The 15,421-nt window shown below is 43.8% G+C and overlaps 1 protein-coding gene across 1 annotated transcript; it reads right to left on the reverse strand.

Annotated features, from left to right (window-relative positions):
• Positions 1–4,870: 4,870 nt before the first annotated feature.
• Positions 4,871–15,317, reverse strand: gsk3ab (glycogen synthase kinase 3 alpha b). Its single transcript, XM_086113972.1, has 11 exons — positions 15,177–15,317; positions 14,854–15,039; positions 10,937–11,124; positions 10,706–10,789; positions 10,520–10,630; positions 9,189–9,319; positions 8,311–8,515; positions 8,078–8,173; positions 7,389–7,575; positions 7,226–7,303; positions 4,871–6,540 (listed from the first exon to the last, which is right to left on the reverse strand). Exons 2-11 carry the CDS (start codon positions 15,026–15,028, stop codon positions 6,473–6,475), a joined length of 1,323 nt encoding a protein of 440 aa, XP_085970098.1. The 5' UTR covers positions 15,029–15,039; positions 15,177–15,317; the 3' UTR covers positions 4,871–6,472.
• Between the last annotated feature and the right edge of the window lie 104 nt (positions 15,318–15,421).

The following is a 15,421-nucleotide window of genomic DNA, read 5'->3' on the forward strand; positions in this document are numbered from 1 at the left end:
ATGCTTATTCCGACTGTCTTTGACAGCAGAATTTAAAAAAAACAAAAACATGGGGTGCTACTAAAGACTGTTTTGTGGGTCGACTCTTGTTAGACATAACTGCCAAATTTCCTGTTGCTCAGAGAAACGTGCTTATACGACTGAATTTAAAAAATAATATTTGATGACGTTCAGTATGGCTTTTAAAACGATCCACCTGAAAACATGAAAACCATTTCTACACCGACCTTCTATTTCTCCGTTTTGTCATTGAAAGCACAAGACACCCCTGCATTAGAAATGAAGTTGCACTCTTTTCTTTCTCGACCAAGAAAAATGCTGCTGAATACAAAATAGACTTATTTTTTTTTTAAACCTTTTTAAAGAGACTTCTAATGGGGCTGCAAATCAGAAGAGCTTTTACAATATTTCTGACCTTCGCTGGTCTTAAACATTTCTCTGGGGAGTTTTTAACAACAAAGCTCGGCGCGCATTCACACACTGAGGGAGTATAGATATTTAAGCACTACCAATTACTTTTCTCTCACACACTCAGACTACCTCGAGGCCGTAATTTGAAATTCAGACAAGACTCCACTGGAAAAGCACAGTAGGTTTTAATGAAGTCTGGTGGTGCGTGTGAATCATTATCATTCCTTCGTAGAAAGAACATACAGTATTTATGTGTTCGCTGGCACACTCTCTGCTGACTCCTATTTTTTTCCCCCTTCTAAATGCACCTGCTCAATTAAACGTTTGTCCTTACGCATCCCAACCCATTCATGAATTACCGTTCAGCCATAAACATGCAACACTGGATCAGAGAAAGTCAAGAATCTGGTTTTGAATCTCAACTGAGGTATGGATGGAGTTTGCATCCGTAGGTATGGAAAAAAAAAATCGGAACGCTGGTTTGGGTTATTCGTGTTCCACGATGAACTGGAGTGTACCCCCCACTTCCGGTCTCACGCAGACGTCAACAGCAAACCTTCCCGTTTTCTCGCCCGCGCCAATCAGGTATCTTCAAAAGGAGAGTGCGTGTCTACATTGGGGCTTCATCACGCTAATGTTTTTCCTCCAAGGTTATTCCGCTATGTGCGCTGGCGGATACTGAAGATGGCTCGTGGCCCATCTGGCCACGAGCCAGATCTTTAATACCATTTGACGTCTGGTTCAGCAGCCCGGTAGGAAGGAGTTGGTCGTCCTCCGGCTGGTCGTCCGAGGTCACGCTTCGATTGACTCGCCACTCTGGAAATATCGAAGTTAAATGCGGCACAACGGAAGGTGGCTGCGCTCGCTGCGTCACCAATTTGGCAAGTGTCAGTCGGGCTAGTTGAGACACAGTGGTGAGAAATTGAATAAAACCACCGCGCATGTTTAAAGTGTCAGTAAAGTCGCGAGGGACAGTCAATACTGTCCTGACGGGGACAAAAGGAAAAATCCCGTCAGCAACTTGGAAGAAGTGATACAATACAGTGTTGGAGTCAGCACCTTTACAAGAATTTCTGCTGCTCACCAAAGCAAATATATGACTGTGTACCTTAACAAAGGCGATAGTTTGCTTTTTGCTGCGGGCCAAACACGTTTTCATCCCACAATCATGATACGTATGGATCCATCAGTCCGCATTTTAGCACTTAACCTGTGTGGGGTTGTGGAGGAGATGAAGTTATATCTCGGCTAACTGCGGGCGAATGGCAGCCTACCCTGGCTTGGTTGCCATTCGGTGAGAGGGCCGACTGGCAATCATTCAACCAAACTGTCACCGGGGGCGGGAATCCAACTCACACTGACTAAAGGAACCGGAGGGATATTTTCTATTGATTTGAGATTTGCAGGATTACAGATGGGGCCCTTCGGTCACACAGGTCCTCAGGAGGATTCCAACAGAAGGCCGACTTGTGGTGCAGATCTCAGGACGGATAACAAGCCTGTCCTTTTAAGGTCCTTTAAGGTTCTTGGAGAATCGGTCCACTTGCCCTCTGGTGAAGTGCTCAGGAGGGAAACCGAAGAGACCTTTCCTCAGGTGCAGACTTTGCAAGGATTTAACCACCCAAGGGGTAGGTCTCAGGATGGAGGGAGAGGCTGTCCTCCCCAGAGGTAGTCACTTTGGGATATTAATCCGGTTCCTCTTAGTTGCTATTTCCAAGCAGGGATTCTCTGCAGGTCTCCTACGGGTGTAGGTTTCAAGAACGATAGCCTCAGACTGCCTTCCTCAAGTAAATTCTTTGGAAGTATTTGATCATTCCTCCAAGGCTCCAGTGTCGTCGCTCCTGGGGGGGGGGGGGGGATTCCATCAGACTACCGGGGAGAATCCGCCCGTCTTGTCTCCTTCCCAGATGCAGGTCTCGGGATGGATGGATGGAAAAATTGTCCTCCAAAGGTAATACAAAATGGTGCCTCATCTTATGAAATGAATTGGTTCTAGAAGAAATTTCTTAACTAGTGTCAAGGACCCCAGCAGATTGCTCTCCCTCGGGTCAAATCTCTCACTCCTTTCTGGGTTCCAGCTCGTGCAGTATTTGAGTGGTCTTGGGTAGGTTCCAGGAGGAATTCTACAAGGTGGCTCATCCCCTGGTGTCACGGTGAACGTGATATTCCATTAGTCGCCCACTAGGAGGTATTTCATTATCCCACTTATCCTCAGGTGAAAACTGACTATCAGTCCATATCGCAAGCAGATTCTGTGAGACAATCTCCAGGAAGACTCGTTGACCCGCCTCAAATGCAGTCAGCCTCTCAGAGGATTCCATCAGTGTTTCTCGCTTTGGAACAAATCTCAATCTGTCAACCCTCAGGTGAAATCTTGCGAGAGACTTCATCCAGTCCCTCCCGCCCCTCCCTCAATGGTGCAGCCACCAGGAGTGTTCCATCAGTCTTCCTGCCTCATGCGCAGTCACTTTTGAGTTTCAAGCTCCAGGAGGATTCCGTCAGCACCTGCCCTTAGGTGCAATCTCTCCAGGATTAACTCTGTCGCCACGCCTCGGTTGGAGGGTCGCCTGAGGTAAAAGATGCTATTATTTAAGCTCCTCTCGGGTTTCCCGGTTGTGCATCAGATGATAGGGACTCGATGCGGGACTGGAGCTGCACTTGCGTCTTTTTAAACAAACTCCGAGCACATTTCTGCCCGAGACCTTCACCTGTACACCCGCTTGATTTAAATTGAAGTTGAAGAATAGAGTTAAAGAACCGGCCAGGCCTTTAAAGAACAAAGTGTGGCAAGCACTGAAAAGGATCTTAAAAGAAAAAAAATCAGGCGTGTAGCCAATGCCTATAAATATCCTACAAAGGATGGAGAATGATCCTGCAAAGCCCAAGACGTCATTAAAAGCGACCATTGCTTTCTATAAGAGTCCTGTGTGAATGAAAAATGATTGCCTTGAGACAGCGCGCGGGAGTTTGATCCATGCACTTCAGCCGCAGCCTCACAGTCTGTGGCCCATTTCGGCAGGTGCACTTGCACTGAAGGCATCTGAAAGCTGAATTACGCTCAGGTTCGATTGGCGGTGAAGTTCATATTTCTATATCTATTTATCTATATATGTATGATATGCAATTGTTTACATAGATTACAGAAGGTTGTATGCTTTTGATATATTCTGTTATTGAAATGTAAAAGCTGTGCCTTGGTTCGTTAAAGGTTGGGAAACACTGCACACCCTGTTATGCCAGCAATACCCCTAATAGGCCACCAGGTGACAGCATTGCTTCCCGTTCGCTCTCGGTTGCATATCCGCGTGTTAAGGGCAAGTAGTTTTGACTGTTCTTGACTTTCATTGAACAATAGAGAAGTTTGTATAAATTTGTTTGTTTTGTTTGTTTATTGAACATAAAACATATATACAGTAATAATTTGACAGAAAATAAGGTAGATAAAAAAAGAAATCAATCTTCATACAACACAGTTATTATGTTCAAGGGAGTAGGAAGAAGTAAAAAACTTATCTAGTCCTACCCCGTTATGTGATTGTATCTAATAAATCATTTTTATATCAATCAGAAAAGAAAAAAGTAAGAAGAAAGAAGTCTCCATTAAGGCTCATACTTTACCCTTAACCGTGATATTTTTACAACTTTTGGTTTGTATCGGGATTATATACTTCCACACCCTGAAACTCTTGTGTCAATTTTCTCTTGTATTCATAATGGATATTTATATACCTTTCTCTATTTATCAACTTAGTTCTGATTTATCATTATATTTGTTTTGAATTTATCATTTTAACTCTGATTGATGTAGGTTGTTTGTACTATTTTTTTGAATTTGTTTTTGAACTCAGCAAGCGATTTACTCATTTTCAGGTCCGTTTCGAGATTATTCCACAGATTAACACCTTTGATAGATACACTTCTTTGCTTGATGTTTGTTCTTGTTTTGAGTTTGTGAGTGGTTTTGCTTAATTTTCGGGCGAATCTCCAAGGGTTGACAAGTTTGAGTTTCTTTGTACATTGATTAACCTTCAAAGGGTGAGTAATTTTACTAATAGTTTCTTGAAACCGTGGTTCACGTCTCAACAGTTGGAAGACAAACAAGGATGTTGACACGTCTCAATGTAGGTTTAATCTAATTCACTTCATCCAATCGATCCACTTTCAACAGGGCTTGAGGATTGCTGGTGAAATGGGATCGAGAGCTGATCCCAGCTAAATTTTCAGTCGACGCCCGTCAAGAATATTACAATGTTGCTTTGTCGGGAAAGCTCATAAAAGTTGAGCTCGGAACAAATTGCCTTGACATATTTTCCTGACATTCCCTTTTGTCCCCGTCAACGTGAGACACAGGCCTCAATCATCTCACAGTGTACCCACGGCGAAAAAGTGGGAACATGGTGAAATGATCGGCACCTCGCTTACCGGAGCGCAATTAAAACACAGACGTGCCGAGACGCCAACCGTTTCATCATTTTATTAATGAGTTGAATTATTTATAGCAAAAAAAAAATAGTCTCTCTCCCCCCCATCCCTTCCTTCCTTCTTCATCCCCTCTAGCCGACAGTTTCGCTGCTCTCTCCACAAACGACAAGGGCTGTAATAAGAGCGTTGTGTGGGGGGGCGGGGGGGGGGGGGGGTGTGGTTCCGGAAGAAAAAGAAAAACCAAAAAGTAAAGTAACAGTAAAACAGCACGTAGTACAACAGTGGAGTAGAACAGGAGACCGTCAGACACAGGAGACAGTGAATGAAAGATTCTGTTTTCATCTTTTATGACACAGACACTCAAATTCTGTACGCCCCCCCCCCACACACACACACACACGCACGCATACACACAAGCAACAAATCCTTGAAACATTCTGTTCACATTGAGGCTCAATGGAAACAATATGCGTTCCACCCGACGGCTCGCGGTCCAAGTCGAGGTACAGTATCTTGGATGTGACAAAAGTTTTCTGCCCCACTACTACATCATTTTGGAAATAATATACACACAACCCCCCCCCCCCCCCAAAAAAAAACACACAATACAATAAATAAAACAGTTAAGACAACGACTACGGGCGAGGGAAGTCATGACAGGAGAAATGGAAGGAGAGAGAATAAGATGCGATCCTTTTTTTGTTCAAATTTTTTGGTGGTTGTGCCCTCCAGCACCAGGGACCGGAGGGGGGCGGGGGAAGGGAAAAAAAAGGGAATACTGTATTTACAGACTGCGACAGCGGATAAAACAGTTTGGTCGCTTGAATCCGCCATCTACTGAAGAAAAAAAAATATTACAAGAACAACAATACAATAGTAACAAAAAAAGTTAAAATAAAAGGTAGCTGAATATTTACAGATTAGCTGTGTTTTGGAAGAGGAGGGAGAACCAGGAGGGAAGGGGATGAAAGTTCAAGTTCAAAGACGGGAAGTTGAGGGCTCGCTCAGGAGGAAGTAGCTCTCGGTCAAAATGATGATGATGAGGTTGGACCTGTTCGTTATGCCTCCTGAAACACTTTCCTGCCTGCATGATCTTTTATCTATACAGAGGCCCCTCACTCCCACGTTAAAAAAAAGGCAAGTTAAAGGAGGAAAGAGAAATCTGCTGCAGTGTGCTTCCTTTGTCTTATATATTTTAAATCAGCTCTCTTCTAAAAATGATACAATCAGCCGGGGTGGGTGGGGAGCTTTATTGTTTTAGGGTACAAAGTGAGACTCTGGAGGGGCAGAGAGCGTTTTGTACCATTTTTGGGGAGGGGGACATGACTGTCAGTCTCCAAAAGCCAAATGGCCACTCCACATAAAATGAGATCAAATAAAACCAAAGTTAAAAACAAAAAGAAAAAAAGAAGAGATAAAAAAAAGTCCATGACACAGACAATGCATGTACAACCCCATATATCCCACAGAACCTGGACTTATAAAGTCGTCATCATATATATATATAATAAGCCTATGGGGTGGGTTTGGGGGGGACAGCAATGCATGACGTGTCTGTATAGCCTCTTTGTCTCTTTCTAAGTGTTGCGAGGAAGAAGAGGAGAGTAGGAAGAGAAAGAAAAAGGGTGTTGTTGGCTGTTCAGGTACTGTTGTTGATGGAGCCGGGCACTGTGCCGGGCTGGGCGGTACTGTCTGACGTACTGCCATCTGCAGAGCGACAAAGGCATTACACATTTGGCAGTTGGGGGTTTTTGTTTTTGTTTTTTTTGGTTAGTATTTTTAATGTGCATGTAATCGAGGCTGATGTAAATTACAGCACTACATGACAAAAAGGTCACATACTGAATCTCCAAAAGGAGTGTGTGTGTGTGTGTGTGTAAACCAGAAAAACACAGTTGGACAGCAACTATTTGGACAGGGGTTGGACAGGGGTATTTATTACAACATTGTCATTTGAATTATATAATACATATTGAAAAAAATTAAAATAAGACAGAGCATGAGGGTTATTTTAATTAAAATTCAATACAAATTGAAAAAAAAAATTGCTGTCTTAAATTCATTTTGGAATTAAAAAAATTGATTTTTAAATCAGGGTATTTATGGAAATATTTTCAGGTAAAATAATTATAAAATAAAAAAAGGAGGGCAAAGAATTCAGGCCGTTTTAAGATTTTTGTTTTTAATGGAGAAAAATAAATGGAGGCTTTCAATTTTGTTTAAATGAAAAATTCGGGGGAAAAAATAATTTTATGGTATTCATAGAAAATACTTAAATTACTCAAATGAAATTGATGTTAACATTTTAGGGGGGGGGGGGGGGAGAAAAATGACCCAATTGCAAAAAGTTTGTCGTGTTACGTGTAGAGTGTGTATATGTTCCTGCACATACCATGCGAGGCAGCCGTTGTCTGTGCACGAGCGTGAGGAGGAATGAGTGTTGAATTCAACTGCGGCTGGATGGACAGCTCTGAGGAGACACGGGACACGGCACAAGGCGCATGAAAAACACTCCATCGGGTTTCACTGGCTGATGTGCGCGCACGGGAACTGACCGACGGGGCTGAAGTTGAAGAGAAGCGGCAGTTCCCGCCCGCTAGGCAGGCGGGTGTTGGGCTGGCGCAGCTCATCAAAGAAGGCGTGCGCGCACGCCTCCAGCGGAGAAAGACGGGTGACCGGCGTATATTCCAGCAGTCGCGAGCACAGGGCGATGGCCTCCGGCGGTGTGCGCGGCTTGAACACCTGATCGGAATGGCGCACACACACGCACGCACGGGATGAACACGAAGTTGCAGTCGACTTTTTTTGACCTCCGCCAAGGACATGAGGACGTATTTTACTGCTACTGTGCATGACTGGAGTAAAAATAAACACTTTCAAGATTTCGGATTTTAAGAGTAATGCAAACCCCCCACATATCCTTAAAATTCAAACATATGGTCCAGTTTTCCCTTCAACAGAGTGCAGGTGTGCAATCTTCTTAAGGTGTAACCTCGTCAAATGTAAAAAAATGAATGAATGAATAATGATTGTACTTGCTCGACAAATGTTTTCCAATAACCCCCCCCCCCCCCCCCCCCCAGCAGTCAAGTATATTTATTATTATTTCATAGGGTACATGGAAGTGCGCAAGTGGTCCAAATGACAACCGCTCACACTTTACAGCAGTTGTCCGGGCTTTGCAGAGAGTCGCTGTCATGTTGCGTGAGACAGAGTGAGTTATTGATTCAGCAGCACCAATTACCTTTGTCCACGGGTGAGCTTTAATCTGTGGGAATTTGAACTCTGTGTAGTTGGGGTTCATCTCTCGAATCTGCTCCCTTGTCGGAGTTCCAAGAACCTGACACGAGAAGATTCCAATCAAGTATCGGTTACAATTATGAATGATCCTCTTTGGGAACGGCGGCATTTTCCGATTCATCTCTTGGATTGAATCTCGTCTGATCGAGCGAGCGCTCATCCCCTCGATGTACGTGCCTTGATGATCTCGACGAGCTGGTCCACGCCGCTGTCCCCCGGGAAGATGGGCTGGCCCAGTAGCAGCTCGGCCAGCACGCAGCCGGCCGACCAGATGTCGATGTTGGACGTGTAGTCGGTGGCGCCGAAGATGAGCTCCGGGGCGCGGTAGTACCGCGAGCAGATATACGACACGTTGGGCTCACCTCGGACCAACTGCTTGGCGCTGCGGGGACGAAGGACAGGACACAGACACCATTGAGGGAGGACGACTGAGACTCAGCTTGTCGCAATGAACAGTCATTACACTTTAGAAAGCCAGCCTATTTCTTTGCATTCACTTTTATTGCATTTCCATTTTTATAGAATACAGTGCTGTTTTTCTTTATTTAATAAACTTAAAAAAAAAAATTGGTGGAGTGGGGAATGACCGACGTTTTAATTTATTTCGTTACAACTTCACTCGGCCAATACAAACAAGATTCTACTTCATAAAAGCATCTTTATGAAGGCTATGTTAAGCGCTAACTATATTTGAGTACATTTCGAACAACCGTGCTATGACAACCGTTCGAACACAAGTGCCAAACGACTCCTTATTCAGCAAGTTCAAGCTACTGCCACACTTTTGTGTAAGTGATCCTTTTGGTTCATCATTTGATCCTGTTGGGATTTAAGATTAAGATATCCTTTATTTGTCCCACACTGGGGAAATGTACTGTCTACAGCAGCAAGATTGTGGGTGGAAAGAAGAAAAAAAACAAACATTTAACTTCAACAAAGGAAAAAAAAAAAAAGTAGGCCTACAAAACTTGATTTGCACGCGCAGTCAAGACAGCTGAGTCATACGGCAATGGAAAGAATGATCAAGTCCAACGAGTGTCACGTGTGCTACTAACCTGCCAAAGTCACAGAGCTTGAGGATGGCTGTCTCCGGGTCCACCAAGAGGTTTTGGGGCTTGATGTCTCTATGACACACGCCCTGGGAATGAATATAGGCCAGGCTCCTGAACAGCTGGTACATGTACACCTGGTGAGAAGGACACAATGCTTCAAATGTCCACTGTGCTGATTTGTATTTGTCGTCTTGTGGTTTGAGTACCCTCGTAGCTTCAGTCTTGACTTGCGCATGGCCTACACTAAGCTCGTGTCAACCGAGGCTGAGCCTTCCCAATGTGGGTGGCGGTGGGGTTAATAGTGACTCACACTCTGGGTGTGCAATGACTTTGACAGAATGATTAAATGTTAATCACTGTCTTTTCTCCCCAAAGACAGCAAAAACACGCGTGGGCATTTCTTTCGTGTCACAAGAGTCAGCGAGTGCAGTAATGGGGCGGTGCGGGCTGCAGACCGCAGCGCAATAAAAAACAAGAACAGAGTTGGTGTGTAACATCCTTTAAAAAAAATCAAAAAATTAAAAAAGGACATACGTGTTTGACAATGGAAAAGGAATTACATTTTTGAAGAAATACAGTATTAATGAGCAAAAAAAATATGACAGTAAATATGTAACTGTAATAAGTTACATCAGGGGTCTTGATATTTGGAGATGCACGCTTTTCATGTCATTATCGTCATTACAGTATATGCATGCATTGGGGGGGGGATCAACAAAATGTGGAGGCAGACGCTTTTCGTTGAGGGGGAAAAAAACTGAAGAGAAAAAGATTCCTACTTTTCATAAGGTGAAAATTGACACAATGCGGAGGAACTGCTTTGTGGCATCTCAGCACGGCAAATCGCTGCATGATCATTACGAGTGTCATGATGCATCACAACGCGATTATAAACGAGATGACTAAAAATGGGCAATCTTGCACAAGGAGAAAAAGTGAGTGATGAGCCGAAGACATGCTGTGACAGAAATGTAGCTCTGTCGGCAAAGAAATGAGTAAGACGTGTGTGTCTTAACGCCTTGGGGGAAGCGCAGGCTGAATGAAGGAGTGAAGTGGGCCACGAAACGGTGGGAACGTTCTCTCTACTGCGGCACACAATAAACGCACAAACCAACAACCTTGCAGACGGGGAGCCACGCGGCTTTCCCGACGGTGCTGCTTCTGTAATCCTTAAAGAGCCAAACAGGAAAACTTGCGCTGGTTCGGTCGCCTGAAGCAAACAAACTTTTCTTTTTGCCACCTCCAGATTGAAACTTGCGACGTTCCACTGAATTTCATTTGTGGGCAGCATTGCTGTATGACGCGACAAGTAGAAATGAAAATGCGGTGCTTACTTTAACATAAATGATGGGGATGGTGGTCTTGGCCTTGTTGAAGTGCCTCGCCACCCTGTACACCGTCTCGGGGACAAAGTCCAGAACCAGATTCAGGTAGACTTCATCTTTCTGCACAGAATTAATATTGAAAGTGCGACTTCAAACACGTCCTCGGGGAAAAAAGTTCAAATGACAGCAAGTCACCTTTTCACCACTGGAGTAGAAGAAGTAACGTAGCCGCACAATGTTGCAGTGGTCCAACTTGCGCATAATTTGCAGCTCTCTATTCTACAAAGCAAAAACCAAAAAAAAAAAAAAAAGACAAAGCAGTCACAAGGCAGAAGAATGTCAATCAATCACTTTCTTCTATTGAAGGTTTTTACGAAGAGTCACGTGTGAATGGCTTCCCTACCAGACAAAAGTGTGTACGCTCACCTTAAACCGTTTGTCTTGGAGCACTTTTTTGATGGCCACCATCTCCTGGCTGTCGATGAGGCGCGCCTGGTAGACCACTCCAAAGGAGCCATTTCCTATGACCTTGATGTCCGTGTATGACACTTCCTGCGGGCGGTCGGGCCCTTGACCCGGCGTGGCCACTACGGTGGTCAATTTGCCACTGTCACCTGTAAAAGAAGTACACAGGAATAAAAATACCGGTAATGATCACGGGGGCATCGTCTCTGGCAGTCCGTGGGGAAAATGAAATAGAACCCTGAATATCTCTACCGGTGTTCAAATCCCGGTCTTGCAAATTTGTACATTTACAGATGCCCTGTTTGCAGACGCTAACATGGCTCCCATCCAAACCAGTCTTAAGGTTGACAATCACCTTCCTTGAAATCGTTTCTTTCTTATTGCACTGATCTTCGCTTTCATGGCCATGCAGTGCATTTACAGTCAGGGCCTGACGATACAGATTTTTGGGGGAGGTTTGGGGCGTCGATGCTGATTCAGATATTGGGCAGGGTAAAATTTCAATAACCTATTAAGAAAAAAAAAAAACAATAACATGACACTGTTTGGTACCTTAATACCAGCAAGAATTAAGACATGCATTTCCGGCAGACATTTAACTGTTTCGCTTTTCTTTATCCTTGAGTATTTGTTTAACTTTACAGCAGAGGGGAGAAAATGGAGAGGGGATTTCATGTCATGTTTTTATTTTGTCAAAAAGGTGTTAGTGTTGAAAGAAAAAAAAAAACGACCAAAAAAAATAAAGAAAATTTCGATTTTTGTTGAGTGTCCTGGATCATATCCCCACGATGAGCAAGTGTTGCCTGTATGTTCAAATGTCCATAAAAAACAATCCATCACAGTTCAACGCACTTCAACGTATTCCTGTTCGACTCAGGGCCACGCAAGCCACGTGTGGTCCACAGTTTGACCTGGCGTAATCCAGGATCAGATTACATGTGAGGAGGTGATGTACTTTCTCAGCAAGCACAAGACGTGCGTCTTGAAATTGGTCAAACAATGAAATTGCCGGGCTGATGTTTGACTCAGGGAAAAACAAAAAACATTGGCCCTTGAGATCAAACAATAACTGACAGAGCTAGTTATAGTTAGACAGGCGGGGAAGGGGGGGGGGGGGGGGGTCCGGTTATGGTGCGACAATTCGGGTCGAGAGGGATTTGATGAATCAACACCACGAACGGTGACATTGGGGAAGGAGTGAGCGAGACAGAGGCCCGCCCCCAAAGCGCTTTTGTCAGAGCGTTGTGATTAAAAAAAAAAAAATGTGCAGCAGCACACCCTGAAGTGCTACTCCATTTTTTTCCCAGGGCTTCTTCCCTTTGCACGTCTCAACAGGACCCCTACGGATCACCATCGTGCTTCAAAATGGAGTGAGCCGGCAAATCGTTCCGCACCAGGCAGACAAATCTAGCAAAGACAGCACTGCGTCAACATCACACAAGAAATACGGACGTGATTGTGTTGATTGCAGCATAATTAGACCCATTTCTCTCCTTGTCTTACATCAGATCTCTACCGACTGACATTTTCACAGTTCCATCGCAGCTCAATTAGGAATTTTTATGCACCGGAATCAAGGCCAATTGAATGAATTTTATACTTACTTTTTTATGGGCCACTGGTCATTTGTACCAGTTTTCCAACTTAATATGTTTGCATCAAGGTCGAGACGCTGTTGAAGTGTACAAATAATTTGGTACTTGAGCTCTCAAGTGTTTGGCATCCTTCTAGCAACCATAAGACGTACCAGAGTAGAACGCGACATTCTACAAACTTCTGCGTACAAAGTGCTAAATGAACGATCTTTATTTCTTCATAGCAAACTGCAGGAAGGTTTGATTTAAAGCAGATATCATTTGAACAAGTTCAGCTTTGGTCTCATATGTCAGACTCCTAGACCATGTTTTCCTGAGATCCACCCATATCAGGACACATACAGTCATCAGGATTTAAAATTACATAGAGTGGAATATAAAAGGTCGTCAACGAGAAAACAACAGCAGCAACCGTAATGCAGGAAGTGGAACTTCTTGCAGCGGTGGAAAGCAGTTCGGACACCTGCCGTGACTGTTCAGTACAATCCGGCTTCATTCACGACAGCCCCTCTGCACGGTCATGAACGTCTTAGTGTGATCTACCGCGTCCTTATTTTCAAGTTTTATTCTGCCCCAGGTAAACTGTTTTCAGACTTATTTGACACTCAGTCAAGTAAGCCTCAGAAATAGGAGTGAATACCCATTACCACCTCTTAAATCGTGCAATCTGGAATTTTCTGCAACAAACGCAAAAGCATCAAAGATAATTGAGATTTAGGAGAGAGCGAGCAAGAAAGAGAGAGTTCAGGTCAGTGACCACTGACAGTGAACCCTTGCGATATCATTCACAGCCCCTCTCTCATCAGAGATTTTTGTGTGATTCTCTTTAAGGCTTTTTCCAGCAAACAGCAAAGTAAAATATGAGCGCATCAATGCATCACTGAGGCAAATAATACATAAATACATAGGCAAATACATCCTCTCATGAATAAAGTGCTTTTTTTTTTCCAGGCAAGTGACGCCATCCGAAACGTCACGGGAGTTTTGACACTTGGAGAACACCTCGGAATTTCGGCCTGTTCAAGCTCTCTGTTGGATATTTTTCTTAAGTGACCATTCAAACCTGACTCAACATTCTTTTGCGGAACTCTTGTCACATTGCTATATTAATGATTCAAATTGTTTCTTATTAAAAGGTAAAGTGTGTAGAATTTAGTACCATCTCATGCTGGACGAATAGAATGCATAAGATCGAAACATGTGCATTTTAAAGCACACGCACGACGGTGCCAGAGAGACCACAATTCGCAAGCCTACCACCAAATTCTTAAGCAGAGGTTCAAGCAAAATGTATTCCCAAACAATTTCATTTATTCCCTCAAGTGACGGAATAAGTGCATGGCATTTCTTACACATGCTGTAGTCCATCATGTTGAGGAACTACCTTTGGGTATCTGTAGCATAAAGATGTCGGCGATACATGGCAGCTTCCTGTAGGGGAGGCACACCCTATATAATATAATGAGCGATTATTTCACCTACAATCATAATAAACATTTAGGTTGATGCGATAGAATATAGTTTTTGCACATTATTGAAATTATTAGTGGGTTTTTGTAATAATTAACAGTGAAAAATCAAAAAAAATCCCTACACAGTCCCTTTAAGATTTAATACAGACTGAGAAACATTATTTGGAGGTGGGCGTCCACTATACGTGGATTTCTCTTGGGGTTTTGGTGGGTGAGGTTGATAAACATTTAATTACAGATTTTAGGTAAGAAACTGGCTCACTTTGTACAGAATGCTAGTTTAACATGTTCGGTTAGTCTGCCTACTGAGAAGTTGGCTCCGTGTTGATGCTACTATCTGATATACCGCAATCAATTGGTCGAACGGTACGACACAAATATTACAATTAGTATTTTCGAAATGTTTCAGCTCCGTAACGATAAAGGGAAGCTATCTTCGACAAATGACTAGCACTGGCGCTAATGCTAACGCTAAACCTGGGTGACATGAAGAGGTGTCGACAAAATTGATATAGTCATTAAGAACAAGCTAAAACAGTTTTCGCCGAAAAAAAAACAACTGAGTATGGGCGTCGAGTTGACGTTAAAGGGTTCTCATTGACAAGTTTGAATAATGGGAGAAAACCCGTTGTAGCTGGCTAGCTAGCCTAAGTTAGCCAAGCGCCTGCTAGCTAAAATTAGCTTGTCCACTGTGATGGACCTTATTTAAACAAAATGTCGACAACGCCATCTGAAATAAACCACAGGAGGGACATCATCAGGAACCAAGTGTCTGACGCGGCGAGTGGTCATTTTCAAAGAGGACACTTACGGGGTAGTTTGAGGTTCCCAAAGCTCGTCGAGCTGCCTCCGCTGTTTTGCGAAGCTCCCGACTTTCCTGTCGAGCTTCCGCCGGCGACTGCTGATCCGACCCCGGCTGCAGCGGCTCCGGGAGCTCCGGGAGGCTCGGCGAATGAGCTGGTCCTGGGCCGCCCGCTGCCGCTCATATTTGTGTGAACTAGAGCCAGAGTGAACGGCGAACGTTACTGACAGCCAGCCAAGTCACACAAGTTACCCGTACGAGCAAAATATAACTGAATTAATTAAATTATATATGTATATACACCATAAGAAAAAAAAAAGATCTACACTTACAGCGTTCTTAGGCAGCTTTCTACCCCGACTCCCGACTCCCCCTTTCTTCCCCTGTACTGTAGAACGATGATGGTGGGAAACTGGGGAGTTGACGCACGATGACGTCACACTCGCAAAGGGAAATGGGAAAGCGAGTTCCACCATTCCTGTACTCCAGGGGTAGTGGTAAAAATGTTTCCAAATGCAAAATGGTGAAGTTCAGTTTGTCATCTAATATCATTGCAATAGTAGCCAATAAAATAAAA

Source organism: Hippocampus guttulatus, chromosome 6 (genome assembly GCF_054856545.1).
Source record: "Hippocampus guttulatus isolate MCC_2025c chromosome 6, RoL_Hgut_1.0, whole genome shotgun sequence".
NCBI lineage: Eukaryota > Metazoa > Chordata > Actinopteri > Syngnathiformes > Syngnathidae > Hippocampus > Hippocampus guttulatus.

Coding starts and splice junctions, on each gene's coding strand:
- gsk3ab (XM_086113972.1), bottom strand. CDS start 15,028: ATGAGCGGCAGCGGGCGGCCCAGGACCAGCTCATTCGCCGAGCCTCCC. Junction 11,125..14,853: donor TGGGAACCTCAAACTACCCC/GTAAGTGTCCTC, acceptor CTTCTTTTACAG/GTGACAGTGGCAAATTGACC. Junction 9,320..10,519: donor TCCCCATCATTTATGTTAAA/GTAAGCACCGCA, acceptor CCTTCTCACCAG/GTGTACATGTACCAGCTGTT.